This window comes from Rattus norvegicus, chromosome 10, assembly GCF_036323735.1.
Source record: "Rattus norvegicus strain BN/NHsdMcwi chromosome 10, GRCr8, whole genome shotgun sequence".
Taxonomy (NCBI): Eukaryota; Metazoa; Chordata; class Mammalia; order Rodentia; family Muridae; genus Rattus; species Rattus norvegicus.
In genome coordinates, this window is record NC_086028.1 from 60,385,303 (window position 1) to 60,406,531 (window position 21,229).

The 21,229-nt window shown below is 43.6% G+C and overlaps 1 protein-coding gene across 4 annotated transcripts in view; it reads left to right on the forward strand.

Annotated features, from left to right (window-relative positions):
- Nucleotides 1-21,229, forward strand: part of Smg6 (SMG6 nonsense mediated mRNA decay factor) — a 228,111-nt gene that overhangs the window by 100,675 nt on the left and 106,207 nt on the right. For 3 of the 4 annotated variants that reach the window (NM_001105808.1, XM_039085511.2, XM_039085509.2), the window contains 2 exons: nt 9,389-9,505; nt 12,101-12,269. In NM_001105808.1, the coding sequence (NP_001099278.1) occupies nt 9,389-9,505; nt 12,101-12,269 (286 nt within the window). Of the gene's footprint in view, nt 8,497-9,388; nt 9,506-12,100; nt 12,270-21,229 lie in introns of those variants that run through there. The other variant, XM_063268674.1, reaches the window with a different exon arrangement.

Consider the following 21,229-nt stretch of genomic DNA (forward strand, 5'->3'; position numbering starts at 1 on the left):
CACTGAGCTAAATCCCCAACCCCAAAGTTTTTATTTTTATATGCCAAGTCTATCAGCTGTTCCTCCTCTAGATTGGTACTTTCACATTAAAGTCTTAGAAATCTGCCTTTAATCCCAGCACTCAAGTGGCAGAGGCAAGGTTTTAGGATTTTTCACTTAGTCCACAGAAGTCTTGAGGTATTTTTGTGTAACATATAAAATTATATTAAGCCTCTTTGGGCAGGGCAATATATATGAATATTTAATTGGTTCAACACCACTTCTTGACTTTCTACCAGTCATGGTGGCCCATACCTTTAATCTCAGCACGTAGGAGGCAGAGGCAGAGAGACAGTGGAACCTGTGTAAGTTTCTGGCCAGTCAGGACTTTATAGTGAGACCTTATAAAAGAAAAAGAAGAGGAGGAAGAAGAGAAGGAGAAAAAGACAAGCTGCAGAAGAATGGCTCCATGCTTAAGAGCACTCACTGCTCTTCCAGAGTACCAGACTCTTCTAGCCTCCACGCACACTAGACAGGGACACAGTGCACAGATGGATATGCATGCAAAAAACCCTGTATTGATTAACTAAACAAGTCTTAGAAAATAAATCTTAAAGGAAAAAAGAAATATATTTTTAAAAAGATGGAGAAGGACGATCAGGAATAGAAATAAAAACTATCTTTGAGCTAGTATCAGCCATCACTCCTCTCCTCTTCCCTCTTGATTTGCTCTTTTATCAAACTTTCTTTTTTTTTTTTTTTTTTTTGCCATTTTGGGCCTTTTTTCTTTCCATACAATGATTAGAATAAGCTTCTCTTTGTTTACAGAAATGTCTCACGAGTTTTTTGTTTGTTTGTTTTTTGTGGGAGGCGGGGGTGACAGGATCTCAATATATATCCCTGTCTGGCTTGGAACTTGTTAGTCTAGGTTGGCTTTGAACTCACACAGATCTGCTAGGCTCTGCCTCTTGAGTGCTAGGATTAAAATCATTTTTGTTTGATTTTTAGTCACAGATGCATTAAAAGTAAAGGTTACAGAAGAATTGACAACAGTGCATCAAGCCTTCAGTTCATGAACATGACATAAATCTCTCCTGTTATGAAAGTCATCTCTGATGCTTCTTGGTGGCTTTTGGCATAAAGACTGTACACATTTCACTGGAGTTACATTTTATTTTATTGTAAGTGGCATTGTCTTTAAATTTCCACATCTTAGGGCTTTTATAGAGAACTGCAGTTGGAGTGGTCTGAGGATTTTGTGTATAAGGTTAGGAGAAAAACACAGCTGGAGTGGGGAATTTGAATCACAAGCCTTTAAAAACCAGATATGGAGCTAGATGGTGGTGACACTGGCTTTAATCTCAGTGTGCAGGAGGCAAAGGCAGGCAGATCTCTGGATTTGAGGACAGCCAGGACTACCCAGAGAAACCCTGACTTGAAAAATCAAAGAAAAAAAAAAAGATGAAGAGAAGAAATGCAGATATGGGAGCATTGTGGACAACAAGACAAACTTGAAGTCCCAGCTCTGATGTTACTATGTGTCTGTGGACATGTCATTTGAACCCATTTCTTTAGATGTCAAACAGGAGTGATACCTTACATATAAATACTCAGTAAAGTTTTGAGATAATATATTTAAATTCTATGCACCTAACTTAGATCTCACTGTCTTAGATGTTATGACACAGACCTTATATGGCCTAGACAACACTTGTAGCTGTGGTAGAATTGTACTATGCATAGTTAAGCCCACAGGTGAGACAGGTATGTATCTACTTAAGATGAGCAGTACAATTCTTGAGCTTCCTCCTGGTTCTGATTGTCAAGGGTGTAATCATTTAATGTAGCTTTGTCCTCAAGGAGCTTATAATTTCATTGGTTAAACATGCCACATACATAAAATACTAGAGTAAGGTATTGCCTGTTAATGTTCCAAATCCTTGGGAAACAGTGCATCAGAGAACATTCTCTTCCAGGTTTTTTTGCCCTTTATATTATGTGCATTGAGCAGCTTCTGGGTGTTGTTGATAGAGAATGTGTAAGGGTAAAGGGGGCTAAATAGAGATTTAGGAGAAAGGAGTCATGTGGGGATATGTAATTAATTTTTATACTTTCCCCAGTAAACCATCGACCCTTTTTATGATGTCATGAGGGATTCCTTAATTTTGCAGCTGCTTCCTGATTACGTCAGAGAGGAACCTCTCACCCCACAGCCTAGAGCTGTACTCCTCCAAGAATTGGAAACAAATGAAGTGCTGAATATCTAATAGCTTCCACAGGGATAGCCGGTTCAGACTTCCCAGGCCTACTCCAGCAACTCTTCCCCAAGTACTTCTGACCCCCTAAAGTGTCTTTGTTCTGGGAAGACAGGATTTGGCCCAAAGCCAAGTATGTGTGTTTGGCAGGGAGATGGTGGCTGGGGACTTCTTGAGACACACTACTTCCCTGCCGCCAGGTGTTCTGCAGTCCTGGGTCTCTGCAGCTCCTTTGATGGGGGTTATCTTTCTTGAGTTACCCAGACCTTCTGGAAGTAGAAGACAGCCCCCTGTCCCAGTAGTCGCCTCTTTCTTGCCCTCCCTACATCATTTTGTTTTCACTTTCTCCCACCCTCCTCCTAGAGGACTTTTCACATTTACATATGTCACTTATTTGGTGTTATAAGGGTTATGAAATGTTCTTTATACAAGTTTTCTTTATTGGTGTTTTTGGAGACAATGTCTCTTGGAGCCTTTGAGCCTGGGTTGGCTCATGTACCTGAAATTACTAATCCCATTGCTTCTATCTCCCAAATTTTGGCATTATAATCATGTTCTACTATGCTCTACCCACATAACTATATACTTTCTCTGAATTCAAATGCATTTGTGCTCTGTTAGCTTTTTCTAACTGCCCTCCTCCCCTATTACCCTTCTCTGGCTGCCCTAACCTGTTGTGTTTTTGCTAGGTTAATGTGCCTGGAATTGAACCCAGGGTCTCACTTACAATTGGCAAGTAGTCCTCTACTGAACTATTATACCCTCAACCTTAACTAGATTAATCCTCACAAAATATCCAACATAGCTTCATTCGTGAATCTTAAGTGAGTGTTCTCTTTCTGTGTGTTGAGGTCAGGTCTCTTTCACCATTGCAGGCTCTGTGTTTTTTGGCTGTTATGCTACAGGCAGACTTCATTGAGTGTTTTGTGCACTGTAACCTGCATCCCTGTGTAGTATACACAGTCCCTCCTGTGTCAGCCATTTCTTTCAGTGTTCATATCTTTCAGCCTAACCTAGAAATGGTCTCTTCCATAAAAATCTTTGATAGATAGAAGATGAAAATATTTTCATTTCTTTTCAGAGACAAAAGGCCTCTATTTCCCTGCTCCCCTATGAGTTGTCTTCCTCATTAGATTATCTCCTTCCCAAGGGCAGAATCCTATTTAAATTTGTGTTTCCTCCAGTTGCATACCTAGGTAAGTATTTTTTCAAATAACGGCAAAAAGGTCATTTTGGTAGGAAGTTTAAATGTTCTTTCCCCTATAATCTACTGCTCTGAAAAGAACTTTTACAAAAAAGATGAAGAAAAAGAAGATGATGATGTTGATGACAATGCCTGCAACAGTTTTAGTCTTGGAAGGCCCAGCTGAAGCATCAGGTGTTTCCATGAAGGCTCATCAGGAGGAAACTTTCCATGTCCCTCTGTCTGAGCTCTTGGCTGTACCCTGTTTATGGGACATGTCACAGCTTGCCTTAGACTCTGTTAATCAAGCCTCCTCTACCATTGTGCACAGTATGTTGCTTGGGTCTGTTGGTGCTCCATTCTTCTGACTCATTCATCCCATACTTCAGGGAACAAAATGCCCAAGGGCAAGAGCATCTCTGCTTCGGATCTGAGATCTTACTGCTTCCTTCTACCTCCTCTTTAGCCAGCTGCTTTCACAGGGAACTCTGTGGCTCAAGAAACAGTAGAGAGGGGTTGGGGATTTAGCTCAGTGGTAGAGCACTTGCCTAGCAAGTGCAAGGCCCTGGGTTCGGTCCCCAGCTCCGGAAAAAAAAAAGAAAGAAAGAAAGAAAGAAAGAAAGAAAGAAAGAAAGAAAGAAAGAAAGAAAGAAAGAAAGAAAAAGAGACAGTAGAGAGACATTCTCTGTGCCCACTTCCTGTAGACAGGGAGGTTTGGGTAGGCTGCACAGGAACTAAGCCAGCCCTGCATCTAACTGGTGACTGACTCATGAGAGAAACAGCCTGATGTCTGAAAGATACAAAAGAGCCAGCAAATTGCCTCCAGGTGGTGCTAGTTTGGAGGTGGCCAGCCATTCATTTTCCTCGGAGAGTAGATGGGAGTGTGGGGGAGGAAATCAGTGAAGAAGTGGTGGGCTGCATTTTTCAGTAATACAGCCAATGAGATAGTTGCTTGTCTGTGATAGAATAGGTGGTGAATCCAGTGCCCTCTGAATCCTCCCCACTGCTTTCAGGGTAGTTGACTTACATATCACTCACCCTGAGCCAGTCTCTCATTCCTCTCCCCATCCTCTTGCCAGGAACTGGCTAGTGTACTAAGAAAATTCTGCTGGTTTCACTGCTGGCAGGTTTTTTTTTTTTTTCTATGACCAGCCAAACCCCATCCAAATCTCTCCCTTACAAAGACTTGGTACCTTAATCCCAGGAGTTGATCAAAACCAGTGATTCTGAGTCACTGTCTCTTGGCTGGGCTTACAGGTCCAAGCAGGTGGGCCTGTCCCTATTCTGCTTCCCTTCAATTCCCTCCCCACCTCTCCTGCCTCACTCCCATTTCCTGCAGGAGGATGCTTTGCCATCCTGGAGCCATCAGGCACAGCTTTGCTTTGGCAGCACCATCGCACACACACTGGTGGGAGAGGGGAACGTGTTTATCACTTTTCCTGGAGATTATCTGTTTAAGCACTTCTCTGACAGTTACAATAACAAGGGCAGTGTGTTGTGTTTCCAGCAGAAGGACACTTGCTGTTGAAAGATGTATAGCACTAATTAGAAATACATAACATCCGGCCACATGGCAGCCTTCTCCCGGCCGCCCCATTTCCTGATTTCATACAACTTTGACGACAGTTGGTTTATGTTTTCCATGAATATGTTCTCAAAAAATGAGAAAGTCTCCCTATTACATAGAAGCAAGAAGAACATTTCTGCCTGAGCAGGTATTTGACCACAGGAACACTGGGAAGTATGGTCACTTGCCCACTTGTAGGAAGGAGCAAAACCAATTTTAGACCTCAGCGGACTTTCTTGGTAAGAAATATTTCCAGCTGACATCCCTAGCCAAAACCATCCCCCTAAATCCTTAAGAAAGCCTGCTTTTGGAAAGAAGGGGAAAGGCTATTTCACAATGTTAATGAGTTCCTCAGCTCATGTCAGCCTCTGCTACCTGACACAAAGCCAGAGGAACCATGGCAAATATCAAGGCAAACAATGCCTTTTCCTCCCCACCCACATCACTTGCTGGCCTGAGCCAGCACAATTTCAGATATAGATAGATAGATAGATAGATAGATAGATAGATAGATAGATAGATAGATAGATGGATGTTCATTAGACTAGACCCAGGTTCCTAAACCTAGTCCTAACATAGGTGGGCTTAGGACTCTCTAGATGTTATTTTCCTACCCACTTTCATAAGTGAATATTGTCAGGGAGTGGTGTCTTAACACTTCTAGCTCATAGAAGCCTTTATGAGACCAAGAACATCCTGAGTATACTACACACTCAGTACATTTTTTTTTTCATTTGAAATGTATTGGGCCCATTGTTACTTGGGTAAATGGTCATTTTATTTAACCTACTAAAAGATGCTTTAGTTACCAAAAAAACCACAATTTATTTGTAGCTATGTTCTTTACTGAATTTAGCATATCAAAGACACTCAGCATGTGCTTGTCATATGACCAAGCCATGGACCCCGACAGCCCTTTTGTTAAGGGTTGCCAGAGCAAGGTCAGTCTAGGGATGACCAAGACCCAGACATTCTTGGATAGCTTGGGATATGTCTACCTGCTTAGTCAGGGAAGAATACCCCTCATTTGTACTTTTCTCCAGCTGGACCACCCACAAGCAGGCAGTGTGCTCTGCAGCCTTTGCCTAAGGAGCACGGTGATAGAGAGGTTAAAATAACCATGCAGGGCAGCTGCAAAACTGCCTTCAGGCTGTTCTCCAGTTCTATACCAGAGGTACCTGTTTTTACAGAGCTTCTACCTGATAGCAGTACCCAACCCAGAGTCATGAGAAGCCACAGGTACCATTGCTTTTAAGCAAATCATTCTTCTTGTTGTGCCCTAGCTCCCACCCTGAACTCTGAGAAATAATGTAGCTGTTAATCATAAAACTTAAGATGAGCTTGGAAAAAGTCATCTCCACCTGTCAGTTCCGTTGCTATGGAGAATGGACTACATACGCAGTTTTGTGGAAAAAAAAAAAAAAGACTTCTTCCTCCATCTCTGTAGCCTTTGCAGGTGACTTCTGTGGATGTTAATTTGATCAAGTGTTTCAGCTTCCAGAATGTGGCCTCTATACATCCTCCAGTTTCCTGTGTCCTGGCCTAATTCCTTCACTCTGCACGCTGTCGCTTAGTAAAGGCTGGTAGTTAGCGGCCTGCAGTGAGAGAGAACCCACACAGAGATAGAAAGGAATTTACAGTGCTGCTGCCGATGGCTTGGAGAGCAGGGAGACACTGCAGCTCTTCTTGGGATGTGTTGCAGGTCTTCCTCTCTCTGCTCATATATATCCTTTCTCCTTGTGATGCTCACATGCTTGTTTTCTTTGTCTTTTTTTAAAAAAAAAGAATGGTCACATTTGTATGTGGGTGGGTGTGTGCACACCCATGCTCACAAACCTATGGGCACACATACTATAATGCACGAGTTAGAGCCAGAGAACAACTTTCCAGACTTAGTTCTCTCTTTCCACTATGTGGATTCCAGGAATCTAACTCAGGTTGTAAGGCATATTGGCAAGTGCCCCTACCTGCTGAGCCATCTCACCTACTCTCCCGTTTCCTATCTCTTTAAACAGAGCTTTATCTTATCATAAGACTGGGAGTGATGACTGATTGTAATCTCATGGATTGTTACCACTTCCTTAGTGCCTGCCACAGTTGTATTGTAAAGGGTGACATTGGGACTGTTGGGCATCTGGAAGGATGATGGGAAAACCACAATTTTGAAGGGTTGCTCCCCTTATGGTATTCATATGTTGAGCCCTTCTGAGCAGCAGCTGGCTTCTCACATCTAGAACTTTGAAAGTGCTTTGGGGTAGGCATTGTGTTCTCCAGTCATTCTTGCTCCTGTGGTGAAGACTTAGGAATAGCTGTGCTTGTGTAATGTCTCCTGGAGTAACTTATTTAGGTCCTTGGCAAACTAGTAAGCTGACAGGTCAAACAAAATGCAGGCAGGGACAGAGATCAAACGTGTGGATAATTATCCTTTTAACACTTGGAAACTGAGTTTTCCTGTGTTACTGGGGGGATTATCAGATTAGCTGCTTCCAAAGCTAGTGAGTTTGGCCCCTGTGTCCATCCCCCTGTGTGTGCTGGGTGTCTCCCCCCTGAGACTGAAATTGGACTGCTGCTTCTGGCATGTTGTTATTGCCCTCAAACCTGGATGAAATGGCAGTTGAAGAGATCACTGATCGTATGTAGGTAAAGGCAGGAGTGCGGGAATATTATGAGGGTCTCAGCAAAGACTAACTCTGCCCATCAGCAGAGTGGCTCCTCTCAGTGACCTAAAACCAGGAGGAAGTTAAACCCAGGATGTAAGAGTGAGAGAGTTTCTTAACCAGGGTGCTGGCATTAGAAGCCAGATTTACTCTTTTTAACCCTGGGTGGAGGGGGCAGGGAAGGCTAACACTGATCTATTACATTATGTAATAAGCATTATTTTCTACAAAAGTAATTCATTCAGCAAAAATGTTAATGTGTTTTTGTGTCTCATGTGTGCTGTGTTAGGATGGGGAATATATAGAGGGCCTAGGCCTGAAACCAATAGTGATCTAAGAACATAAGTTTAAATCTGTTGTTGATTGCATTCCTGCTAATGAAATAAGGTTTTGGTACTGTAGCTTCACATTGTCAGTAGCTACCGAAAGCAGAGACTCTCTAGCCCCAGCTTATTTTGTGCCCTTTGAGGTAATAAGGCTTAGGGAAGTGTTGTGATGAAGAAAGGGAGGAGTCATCTTTCATCAGTGGTATAGCCTACAGTGAATTGCTTATGCTCCACGAAATAATAACCCACACCCGTGCTCATACTAGCAACTTTAATTAATCTTGGTGGGCCACTGAAAAAAACAGAAGATGGGGAGGTACATATGGTCTAAATGCATTCATATATAAAGTTACCAAAGAATAAATAATGTTTTTTAAAGAAATGAAAGGGGCTGGAGTCTGGGTTTGGGGTCACAGCACCTACACGGAGGCTCAGTGTCCATAACTCCCAGAGGATCTGACTCCCTTTCCAGAATTCCCAAGCCCTGGCCATGCACATTGTCTGCATATTAAATGCAAGTGGAGCACACATAAAATGAAAATTAAGAGATCTTTAGAGCAAAGGAAAATTAAAAATAAAAAATATGAAAATAAGAGGGGGACTTGTTGGTAACTACAAGGGGTTCAGAGGGACTGGTGAAGGGTTAAAGAGGGAGGATAAAGAGTGAATATACTCGTACATTATATACATGTATAAAATTATCAATGAATTAAAATACTTTTAAAATTAAAATTTAAGACAGGATACAATTGAGTTAGTTATGTAGGATCTCAGCCTTTTCATTGATCTAACCATGAGCACTCTACAACAGAGAGTGTCTTCCTGGTACTGCCTTCTTACACACACTCTTTGTCAGAAGTCTCTCTCTCACACTGTGCACTCAAGAAGAACCTAGGGGCTGGAGAGGTGGCGCAGTGGTTAAGAGCACTGGCTGCTCTTCCCAAGAACCTGAGTTCAATTCCTAGCCCCGACTTTGCAGTTCACAACTGTCTATAACTGTCCAGTTCTGAGGTATCTGACACCCTCACACATTGTATATAAAATTAAGATGTGTGTGTGTGTGTGTGTGTGTGTGTGTGTGTGTGTGTGTGCGCGCGCGCGCCTAAAATTGAATTGTGTTAATTTTTAAGTTTATGGAATGAGAGGTACATTTTTTAATTAAAAATAAATTAGATTTTAAAGGACTTATATAGGGGATCTTGTGATGTTAACAGGCATCTTCTGTGTGCAGGGCATATCGGTAAGTGCTCTGTATATAGCACAAAGTCATATAAATCTATTGGAGAGAGCGTACTACCACCACCTGCCATTCTAGAGGAAGAAGAAAAAGCTGAGCACTGTGGTCAGGGAGCCCCTCCACAGGGCAGCACAGTGGCACTTGGCCCCTAGAGTGTGATGGAGTTTCCTTTGCTGCTTTGCAGACTGCTTCTCAGAGGAGTGTCGTTCTGTGATCCAGGAACAAGCTGCATCCTTGGGCTTGGCTATGTTTTCTCTACTGGTCCAGCGCTGCACATGCTTACTTAAGGACTCTGCCAAAGGTAAGCAGGAGGCCCTGGCCACTGGGTTTTCCGGTTGCCCAGCCCTGTCCAGATGAACCTTAGAGTGCTGGTGTTCAGTCTTCTACCAGCTCTCTGGTCTTCTTCCTTCCAGCATGTCCTTCTCTTTTTTGTTAAGTTAATGAGTCCATCTGTGTCTATAGTCTGATGGCCTGTCAGACCCCCTTTCCCTTTTATGGCTCCCTCCTTTCCATTTTTATTTCAGTAGTTTGGAATTTCATCCTGCCTGTGGGCTATTATGTGAGATCTTGGTTTGTTTATTGGCTTTGTTTTCACTCATTCATTCATTTATAGACAGGGTCTCTCTTAATGTGTAATCTCTGTTGACCTGGGACTCTCTATATAGACCAGGCTGGCCTCAAACTCACAGAAGATCTGTCTGCCTCTGCTTCCCTGGTGCTGGAATTAAAGGCGTGCACCACCACACCTGGCTTTTTATGTGTTCTTTTATCTTTAAAAAGACCTGAAGAAGGACTGGAGAAATGGCTCAGAGGTTAAGAACACTGGTTGCTCTTCAGAGGACCCAGATTTGATTCTCAAAACCTACATTAGCTAACAACCATCAGTTGTTACTCGAATTGCAGGGCATCTGATGCTGTCTTCTGTCCTCTGAGAACCAGAAATGCAAGTGGTGCACAGACATATATGCAGGAAAAACACCCACACATTGCATATAAAAACAAATAAAAAGATCTGAAGGCTATGTAATGAGTCTTCCCTTTCACTTTCCTATCTTCCCAGAGCAAGGACTGGACAAGATTCTTTACTTTTCATAATTTTATATTTTATATTTCTGTCTCTTTGGTATATGGTAGCTGCTATACCCACTGCGGGCTAGCCAGCTTGAGCTCACTGAACTAAGCAGGCGCTGCTAACCCTTTCCTTGAGGTATTATGCCAGATTCTTTATATCTTACCCTAGAATCCCACCTTAGATAATTATAGCCAAGAAAGGTAGGAGTAAGATCCTACCTTCCGCTTGGTTTCTGCATCAGTATTGGGCAAGCAGGAGGACTTCTCCCTCTGTTATCCATTACACCAGTGTTGAGATGCCTCCTGTTTCTAGAGTTGCCTTTTATTCAGGGGTAGGAACAATTTATCTTAAAATAATTTCACATTTACAAACTAGTTGAGTTTAGTGGCTTATGACCATAAACCCAGTGACTCAGGAATTCTTAAGAATTCTGGGTCACTCTTGGCTATATATAGAGGGAGTTTGAGATCAGACTGGACTACATGATACCCTCACAATATAAAAATAGGGCCAGCAATATGGCTTGGTAGGTCACAGATGCACACGTACACACGCACAGAGTAATAATAAAATTTAAATGGATAATGCAAAGCACTTTTATATATATGCCTTTTCTAGACTCCCAGGTAGTTAATATTTTACCATGTCTTTAAACATGCACACTTATTGTTTTTGTTCTGAACCATTTGATTTTAAGCTGCAAGCGTAATAGCCCTTTGGCTCTAAATACTTGACTTTGTATTTCTTCACATTAGGCCGATATCCTAACAGTTACCAGATTCTGGGAGCTAAGGATATATTCAGTGGTAGAGTACTTGCCTAGCATTTACAAGCCCTAGGTTATATCCTTAGCAAAACAACAAACCAGTAAGAACAGTTGCCAAAATCAGGGAATCAGTGCTAGAGCAATGGTTCCGTGGCTAACTGAACATATTACTCTCACAGAGAACCTAAGTTTTGTTCCCAGCGCTCACATTGCTCACAACTGCCTGAAACTCCTGCTCTAGGGCATCCAAATGTCTTTCCAAGGGGACCTGCACTCATGTGTGGATACCCACATATAGATACACACTAGTACACATAATTAAAAATAAAAGCAATTTAAAAACAAAAATAGAAAATCAGTGTTGATGTAGTAGTATTATTGAGTATATAGGCCTTATTCAATTTATACTTATTTTCCCAGTAAAGCTCTTTGTTGGGAGTAACTCTGTAGCTCAGTGTGACTTCAAGCTCAAAATTCTCCTGAATCCTGGACTCACAGGCATGCGCTACTATACCCAACTCTGACAAGGTTCTTCGGGCTGCAGGGTGGGGTTGGGAATTCTAGGCTCTAATCCAGGATCACCACACTGCATTTAAGTGCTGTGTCTGTCTCTTTAGTCTCCTTCAGCCTAGCCTCCTTTGTCCTTCATAACCTTGACATTATTGACATATAAGCCATTTACTTTGTAGAATGTTTCACAATTCGGGTTTTTCTGATGTTTCCTTCTGACTAAGTTCAAATTTTGCAGTTGTGGCAGGAACTCTGATGCCATCTTGGCGCTGTGCTAAAGGAATTCTAAACCAGTGAGTTGGAGGCCAGAGTGGAGGCTTATGCTGGACCCCAGGTGAAGCAGAGCATGTGTCTCCAGGAGAAAGTCAGCTTCTTGCTACTCTCTTTGTCCTACTTTCAGAGTCCCCAGAGATGTTGGTACATTTCCTCACATTTGAGTCCTATTCTGCTGTGAACTTACTCTCCCTCTTCTAAGAGTTTGCTGCTGTCCCAGCATCTAGGCTTCAATCTGCACACATAGGCCCAGTTCTCATGCTTTGCCTCTGCAGCTCAGCTGTCCTCTCCTGAGGACCAAGAGGACCAAGATGACATCAAGGTATCTTCCTTCGTCCCGGACCTAAAGGAGCTGCTCCCCAGTGTGAAAGTCTGGTCAGATTGGATGCTTGGCTACCCAGACACCTGGAATCCTCCGCCCACATCTTTGGATCTGCCCTTGCAGTAAGTTGGCCTGCCTGCTCTCCCACACTCTGACCTCGGTTCGTAGTGTTCCTACCTGCACCCTCCTCCCCACAGAGACACACCCCTCCATGCCTAGTCCCGACTGAGTCTGCTTCCTTTCAATCATTACAGCTTCCTTCTTTCATCCTCATTTGAGGCTTGATTTTTCCATTCCCTTATCACCTGTCTTTTCCCTGATGTTGTTATTTTGGCCTGTTGTCTGGTCCTTTTCTTTACCTTGGCCTCTCCCCTTCTCTCTTCCTCTCAGGCTGTGTCTTGTTGTTTGTCCTTGTTCTTACTTTCTCACTTCACTTCATTCTATTCATTTTGTTGATGTTCATACCACTGATGTGTGTGTGTGACTTCACCTCTCTGTCTACACTTTAGTTTTTCTTTGTTAACTGATCTCACTTCTGTTTGTTACCTTCTGTACTCGGTGTTTTTCATCTTTGCTTGTGGTATTAGTGTGTGCTGGGGATGAGTAGGTACGTATCTCTCTTCCTTTTCTGTTCACTCATCCCCTGTCTTCTCACCTTGCCCTCTGTGTAGTGTCTCTCAGGGCATGTGTTGGTGAGGTGTGTTGGTCTGAGGATATGTGATTTTGTGTAGGTGGTCTACATAGATCTGTGCATTTGTAGGGCAGCGATTTTGTGGATTTTATTGTTGTTTCAGAGTAGTAGTAAAACATATAATGGGATTTGTCACTGTAACAGTTTTAATATTTAAGATTCATTGCCATAAATTACATCCAGAGTTTTGTATAACCAGGTGTGTTCTTTCTTTGTCTTGTGTTTGGATTCAGTCTACTAGCTCTGCCAGTCAGAGTACTGCTTGTCCTTGTGTGTCTGTGGATCTGTGTGTCTTAGTGTCTATCTGCACCATGTATAGAGTTCTGTATGTTCCTACTGCTGTCTGGTTGTCTGTCTAAGGGCAACTCAATATGCCTGTCAGTGGCTGCCTATGTGTCTGGGTGTATCAGTCTGTGGCTACATGTGTCATATCTATTTGATGTGTTTTTGTCCGAGCCTATGCTGATTTGCATCTGTGGTTTTTGTGTTCTTAGGTTTGCGTTTGTGTTCACACGTCCATCCCCATAGCAGTCTTTTCTGGTGTCTGGATCTATGGCAATACCCTTTTTTTCCTTTTAGATTTATTTATTCATTCATTTATTTTTTGTGTGTGAATGTTTTGCTCACGTGCATATCTATGCACCACATGTATGCTTGGTACCCACAGAGGTTATAAGAGAGGATTGGATCTCCTAGAATTGTAGTTGTAGACAGTTGTGAGCTGCCATGTGGGACATTGAAAATTGAACCCATGTCTTCTGCACAAACAGTAAGTGCTTAGCCACTAAGCCATCATCTTTCCAACACCTAAATATGTTCTTGAATGCCCATGCCTTTGCCTAGCTTTATAATTGACATGATGTATTTGTTGATTTGACTTTTTGTGTGCTAATATAAATGTCTCTATTGGAGGAGGATTCTTTGTATGAGGATTTCTCTGTGTCTTCCTGTCTGTCTCTGCTTGTTCCAGCTTGTTTCTACTTGCCTTTTTTGTCTCCCTTTATTAGGGAGACAAACTTCCCCACCACCCAAGAATGGTATACATTTTAAATGGTTTGAAAAAAATCACAAGAATACTAATTCAAACTTAAAAAAATTGCATACAAATCAGGTTTCAGTAATGTTGTATGAGAGCACAGCCAGGCTTGTTTATTTTTGGTCTATGGCTGCTTTTTTATATAACAGCATCAGAGCTGAGTATTTGCCACAGAGACTGTACATTCCACAAAGCCTAAATCACTGACTCCACAGCCCATTACAAAGAAGACCTGGCCCTCAGTCTCTCACTCTTTCATTTCATGTTAGTACAGTAGTATCTGCATGCAGGCATCACCTCTATTAGTTCGTTCTCCTCCCTCCCTCCCTCCCTCTCTCTTCTTTCTCTTTTCCTTCTTCCCCACTCTCTCTGGATCTTTCTTCATGTCTGATTTTCTCTCTGATCTACCTACCACTCAGTCTCTGACTTTTTTCTTCCCATAGGTATATGCAGTGAAAGCTGCTTTGGACTCTGGGTACTATGTAGCTGTGTGATTTGTGTTTTGGAACAAGCATAGGTACCTAGTATTTTTCAGCATTCATGCCCACAGCTCTTCTCTGGTAGAAGGAAACACTAGTGGGTAGAGCATGGACACCTTGGCTGCTGCTGGGGAATGAGGAGGGGAGTTTGTCTGGGTTGGCTGCCAGGCATGTATATCTCCTAGACTCATGGGTGACCCACAGAGGGAAGGCTGCAGCAGAGATTTCTGGTCAGTAGTTACTGAACTCTCTGTGTGGGCTGTGTAGTCTTGACTCTTCGCCTACTTTCCTTCTAAATTGTTTCCTTGTACCTCACCCCAAGAGGCACCCCTGGACTCCTGCTTTCTCTGGTTCCTCCCTAGCTTTAGCTTTGTAACTGTGTGGACAGTGCTCCCAGCATCAGACAGCTCACATACTTCCTGTGAGCCTTCCTAGGTTTCCAAAATGTGTTCCAGACTGGAAGTCTCATGAGCAGGGTTGAACCCTGAGTTGGGCAGCTGGAGCCTCACAAAAGAACTAACAGACCTGCTGGCCAGGGGCAGCTGTTTCCCAGCAGTGATCCCTGAAGAGTTAGCCTGTACAGTCTCAAATTTTTAGGCTATTAATCTGTAATTCGGGTGAGGCAATTTGCAATTTGGGGGGAAAATAGCTAGGAAACTTTCTAAGTATCTACACCACTGCTTCTGATGTGTGAAGGGCCCCTGAGGAGTCTTTTCTTCTTACAGGGACAGGGAAGCAGACATCTGCCCCCAGAGCTCGAGTCTTTCTGGGTCACCTTAGCCCACATCCATAGGCCCCTTAGCTCTGATCCACCTATCCTGGCCCATCAGGTTGTTAATCCTTCTATAGCTCTTCTCCCTTCATCTTTCCCTCCTCTCCTCCTCCTCCTCATCTTCTTCTTCCTCCTCTTCCTCTTCTTCCTCCTCCTCCTCCTCCTCCTCTTCTTCCCTTTAGCTTTTGTTTGACTCTAGAAATGCAGAGTTTATACAGGAAATACTGGGCTTCATTTGCTTGAGGTGCTGAGCCTGTTTCTCCTCTGGATGTTGGAGCAAATGATCTATTGCTGGCTCTATGTGCCCATCTTTGGACAAGGGCTCAATTTGTAGCTGGTCACGTGGTCTAAGCAAACGCCAGTAGAACTAGAAGGGGTTGGGACACATGAATCCTGCTTGCTTCATTTTTTCAGACTAAAAAAAAAACCAAATTTGACCCATTACTATATCGAATTTGCTTTCCCAGTAAACAAGTTTTTGTAGCCTAAGATGTTCACAGGTGTGAATCCAGGTAGGAGATATGTCATACAGTCAGGATTTAGGTTCCCTTGTTCTTGTGTTCTCCCTTCCTCGACTTCCCCTCCCTTCCCTCGCCTCCCCCTCATCATGATCAGCAGCTGACTATCTCCGGAATGCAAGTTTAAGTGTCAAGCAGCAGTTGCTGTCCTTGGGGCTGACCCCAAGGCATGGTCATATAAGGACTAAGTTCACCAGAGCAAACCTGGTGTGACTAACACTAGGGGTGGCTCCATTTTCTAGCTTTAAGATCTAAGCATTAGAAAGGTGGATTTAGAGTTTTACTTTTCCTCTTTTCTAGTTTTTTCCTATAACTGGCTACTTGGGTACTCCCAGTAAATACCATGCTTGAGATCATTGGTAAGCTTTGGTGGCTCTGTCCCTTTCAAACTTGTGTCTTATAGTCAACCATCCAATCTATGGACACCTTTGGTTATTGAGACAAGGTTTTACTCTATAACCTAGGCTGACCTGGAACTCACTTTGTAGTCCAGGCCGGCTTCAGATTTGTGGCAATCCTGCCTAACCTTGAAGTAGTGGTATTACAGGTGTGAGTCACCAGCCATGCCATAGGGAGGCCATAGGGAATGACATAACCTAACCAGTCCTATAGAGGTCAAAACCATAACACCCCTGACACTAGAAAGATCCTTCTTACAGATCTTCATTTTGAAGGATTTAGGAATGCTCTCCAGGGAGTAAGAAGGAAATGGCTTCCACTTATTGCCGGCCCCTTTGTGTGCTTTCATTAGTCTTTGCCTGCATTTCTTCTTTGCAAAGACAGATTTCTCTGATCTTAAGATAAGGTGGCTAGATAATATACTTTTCTCTTGTATTTCCTCTAGGACCCTTCTTCATCTCTACCCCTTCTTTTGTGTTTTCTCTCCTTGGATGGTTAGAGAGTCATAGCACACAATCCTTCACTGTCGTGAGGGATTCCAAAGTTCATCATTAGTTTTCTTGGTTCTCCCCTCTTTGCCTGTGTTTCTATCCTTTCTAGGCAGATCTACTGTTCTTAGGCAGGCACACATGAAGCACTTGGGCTGAAGGTGACCTCATTGCTCTCGAAGGGCTGATAAGGTAAGGCTTGCAGAGATACTTGCTCCTCCCCAGTGGCATTTAGTGGGTCTGGAGTCAGCATGTAGGTAAGGAGATGTCACTTGGCTCTGTTAGGAGATTTGGTAGAATGGCTTCGTGTCCCAGGAGATTTTTGGTGCAAGGGTATTGTAGTGGGCTGTGGCAAGTGGCTTCCTTGTCCACTGTAAAAGGCAGTATAGAAGGGTTTGGTCATTTCAGAACAGACGTCAGCGTTTGGAGGGACCACCTACATGACTATCAACTAGCACAGTTTCTTAGCTCTTCTACACCAGGGCTTTTTTTGAAGCAGGAAAAGCAAGCAGCTGCTTTCTACTTCACCAAGTGGCCATGAGGAAAGGTGTTAATGTTAGCCGATGAAGAAAAGCTGAACAGCAGTCTTCCGTGAACCCAGACACAGGAACTCCTTGTATCCCAGGACCTTGGGCAGAGCCAGGGCAGTGGGACAACCTACCTCATTTCACAGTCTCTGCCGAAGCCAAATCTTCCCTCATCTTGATCTCTGGTTCTCAGTAAGTGAAAGAGTCAGGGGACTCTGAGAACATCCAAACCAGCCCAGCTGTGGCAGTTGGTTTATTGCTTTCAGCTGGTACTTGAACCCAGGTCCTGGTCTTGGAGGCTTTCCCAGGTTTAATCCCCAGAGCTTTCTCTGCAGCTGTATGACACTGTGCTGACCCCGAATGAGGATAGGAAAATAGAACCAGTGCCAAGCCAGAGTCTCTTTTTCATTTGGAGTCTGGCTGTCTGCCCATGACCAGGGTTACATAATGGGAAACATAGCTGGGGCTCTGGAGAGCCCGCGTTTCACCAGGCTGCCCAGACCTTCGCATTCTGACGCTATATATCTTCCTAATTGTAGCTCGGATGCATTTATCACACTGTTGGATTGGAGTACTGTTTTTTTTTTTTTTTTTTTTTTTTTTAATCTAGAAATTCCTGGACTTGCTGCTTTTCCATTGCTTGTCCTATATAGTCTGAAGATCATTCTTGAAAAAACTTCTAGGGAGCCTTCCAAGGCTCCCTCATCAGAGAGAAAAGGGGCGTGTCCTCAGGGAGCTCACATATGTTGGCCTTGTAGATGAGATAGGAATTCTTGACTTAAAGAAACAGCTAGTTCATGCACCCTCATAGGCAACTTTGAACGAGAACTAATCCCAAATCTAATCAGCAGCCTTTCAAGGACGCTTAATACGTCTTCCCAAAGAGCATTTTAGGAGGTCACCAAGTAATAGTCCATCAGCACTTCCCTGAAGGAAGTGCTAGTGACTGTGGGAAGCCCCTGTGCTACCCTGGCTCCCCACCCAGTCTCCCTGGCTCCAGTTTGGGGCGTCAGCACTGCAGCCTGGCACCAAGGGGTTCCTCTTCCTCCAAGTGCTGAGCGTGGGGCACACATGATCTCTCCCATGGCAAGAGCCTTTGTCTTCTCCCCACTCCTCCCACAGGATTCCTTGTGAAAGAAAGGGGTGTTGGTCTAAGGCTTTAGTCTGACCTTGCAGGGTACAACAGCTGACCCCAGGGAGAGACTTTCCAGCACTGGGCTAAGGTTATTTGGGTCCAGTATATGCTAAACTGAGAGGACGTGTTGGAGTGGTTACAGCTAAAAGTTTGGAGAGGCAGGAACCGTGAGAATCCGCACCAGGGAGGCCGCCAAGGGCTCCTCTGCTCAGGCCATGGAGATGTCAGAATCCCCTAGGGGCTGTTTTTCCCAAACCCAGTGCTGATGGGTTTAACACACCATAGTGATGTTACAGAGGCTATACCTACAAGAATGACTTGAGAGAACTGAAATAAAATAAGGCTATGACCTAGAGTGAGTTTGGGGAGATGACATAGGAGTAATACTTTGGTACCTGAGAAGTCCTACAAAGAGATTACAGTGATCTGTTCCTGACTGTAGGGCTCTTGCTACACTGCCTAGCAACATGGAAAAACTTACTGTCCTTGCTGTAGCACAGCTTCAGAGTCTGGTCTGCTCTGCTGGACAGAACTGATTTGGGGCTGAGCACTTTCTCAAAGGACCCAGTTGACTGGCTTTTATATGAATTATGGTTGTTAAAGGGATAATCTTCAAATAGGTTACCTAGTAGGCATCTCTTATTAGTAAAACAAGTTATCTTGTTGTGCTTGTCTTACCTCCTAGAATAGTGAGTGATCTCTTTGCTTTGTAGCAACATCTAAAACAAATTTTGTGGTTCCTGTATCTCAGTGAGAGAGATGCGTCTCCACCCTTATAGCCTACTACAGTTTCTAGCACTGAAGTTCCAGAACTTAGTAGCATCTTATGCCCAAATATTATTCTCGTAGCACCACTAGACTTACTAGGTTTAGATCATTTCTGCGACTAGCTGCTTATACCCTGCCATTTTTCTACCGTTGAGTAAGAAGTATTCCAGGGCAACCAGGGACTTATTGTTGTCTGTTGATCCAGAGAGTTGGGCTCCCAAAGGGAAATACATTTCTTAAAGCAGATGATGTATGTCTTTGAGCATTTGCTTGCCAGTTTTCTGCCTTTCCCGTGAGTTTGTGCTCAATGGACTTTTAGCTTCCTTGTACCTACTTTCTATACCACCTTAGCTGTTTCCAGATTTCTTCACCCCAGGAACCCAAAACCCAACTTGTTTCCCATCCGCACTACCTCTCTGATCTTCCACAGCTCTGAAACACAATGCAGGGCTTCTTCTCACTCAACTCTTTCCGGGTTTGTTCTGCAGCTGTGGAGTTTGAATGTTAGTGTTTAAACAAGCTGGTATTACACAGGAAATGGCCACCTCCACAGGCCCCTGCAGGCTTGTAACATGGGGTCATTGTACTTGATATTAATCACCAGTCAGCCTATTCCTCCAGTAAAAATATGAAGAAGTGTGTGAATGCTAATTCTTCCTTGGTCTTTCTAGAAAGACAGACTGAGCCCTGGTCAGACCATTCCAACCTGTTGCCCTTCCTTAGTCCAGTCTGTTGAAGCTGTGGCAGATAGCAGACCTGGTTCTCTTCCTGCATTTCAGACGAGATGATGGCTGTGGTATACCATGCCTCATATGTTCCACACCTCAATCTTGCAGGGCACATAATTGTATAGCATCACCTCTGAGAGAACTATAGAAACACAAAAAACTGTGGGCTCACCTGAGAACAAGCTTCTCAGTTCCCTGGACTGAAGAGCTTTCTAATGTTATTTGCAGAACTAACCCCAGCCTGAAGGGTTAATCTGATTCCCCAAGTCAATATCCTCCAAACAACCAGCCAAGAGTGTGTGTTGGTTCATTTCTGTGAAATGTGTTTCCCCAGTCACCTGGGCTGGCCTGGGCTGTATTGTATCGGCCAGCAGCTGCACTGCACTCAAACTGACAGCTACATTAAACCTTGGAATTCTGAGGCAATAAAAAGTAAATTAACTCTTTTTTTTTTTCCCTCTTGCTGGTGGAGTAAGTGAATGCATGTCTGTAGTGAACCTTGGTACTGAGTGCATGCCTCTAACTAGTCATTGCTGGTCTGTCTCAGGCTAGGATCTGGCATTCAGACTACTGCCAGGGATCTGCTTTCCTGCTGTGTGGTGTGTTCTCTGAGGTTGGGCTAGTGGGTCACTTTGCAACTGCTGATTCCTGAACACTAATCTCACTCCTTCTGAGAGACTCCACTGCCACCATTCTAGGAGCCATAAATTTATTGAATACAATTTCATATTCTCTGGCTGATTTGTGTCTGCTTGGTGAAGAGTGTACCCTAACTTTAGTGGGATTTCGTAGGCTCTGGTACATCCCCCAAATACAAGTTGAACCAGAAGAAGCCAGAAGGATCTGTCTAAGCCAAGCATAGGACAGCAGGCAGGATCACTGAGACTTTGAAGCCAGTCAGGGCTACATGGTGAGTTCCAAGCCAGTCTAGACTACAGAGTGAGACTCTTCACACCCACCTTTACACCTTCTACCCACCTGTAACCTTCAATCTCCTTCTCCGCAAAAAGCTGGATAGGAGTGGGTGGCAGAGGGGCTTGACTAAACACCACATGTTCTCAAGTATCTTCAAGTCTTCATAGCCATTTTGTACCCTTCCACCAACCTTGACTCCTTGGATCCAAGGGCTGCTGTGAGGTGAGGTTAAATGGCACTTCCTTTTGGTATAAGAAGGAAACACGGGGGGAAAAATTCAAGATGTTCCCCTTCTATTTAGATAGGAAACTGTTCACCCGTGGAATTGACCTCTCAACCCTCTGGCACAGTTGACGTAAGTGTCCAGAAGCAACACCATCCTCTGGCAGGTGTTGGCTTTTCAGCTCAAGCCTCACTTGGGTTTTGGAAAAGCTCTCCTTGTTGTTGTTGTTGGTTTGTTTTTGGAGAACATCTCCTTGTTACTGTTGTTGTTGTTGTTGTTGTTGTTGTTGTTGTTAGTTTGTTGGTTCTTATTTCCCACACCTTTATCACAGGGTGGCCATGGGTACCAACAAGATCAGGCCAACCTGACTGCAGGAGTGACTTTGCATTGAAGGATTTTTTTT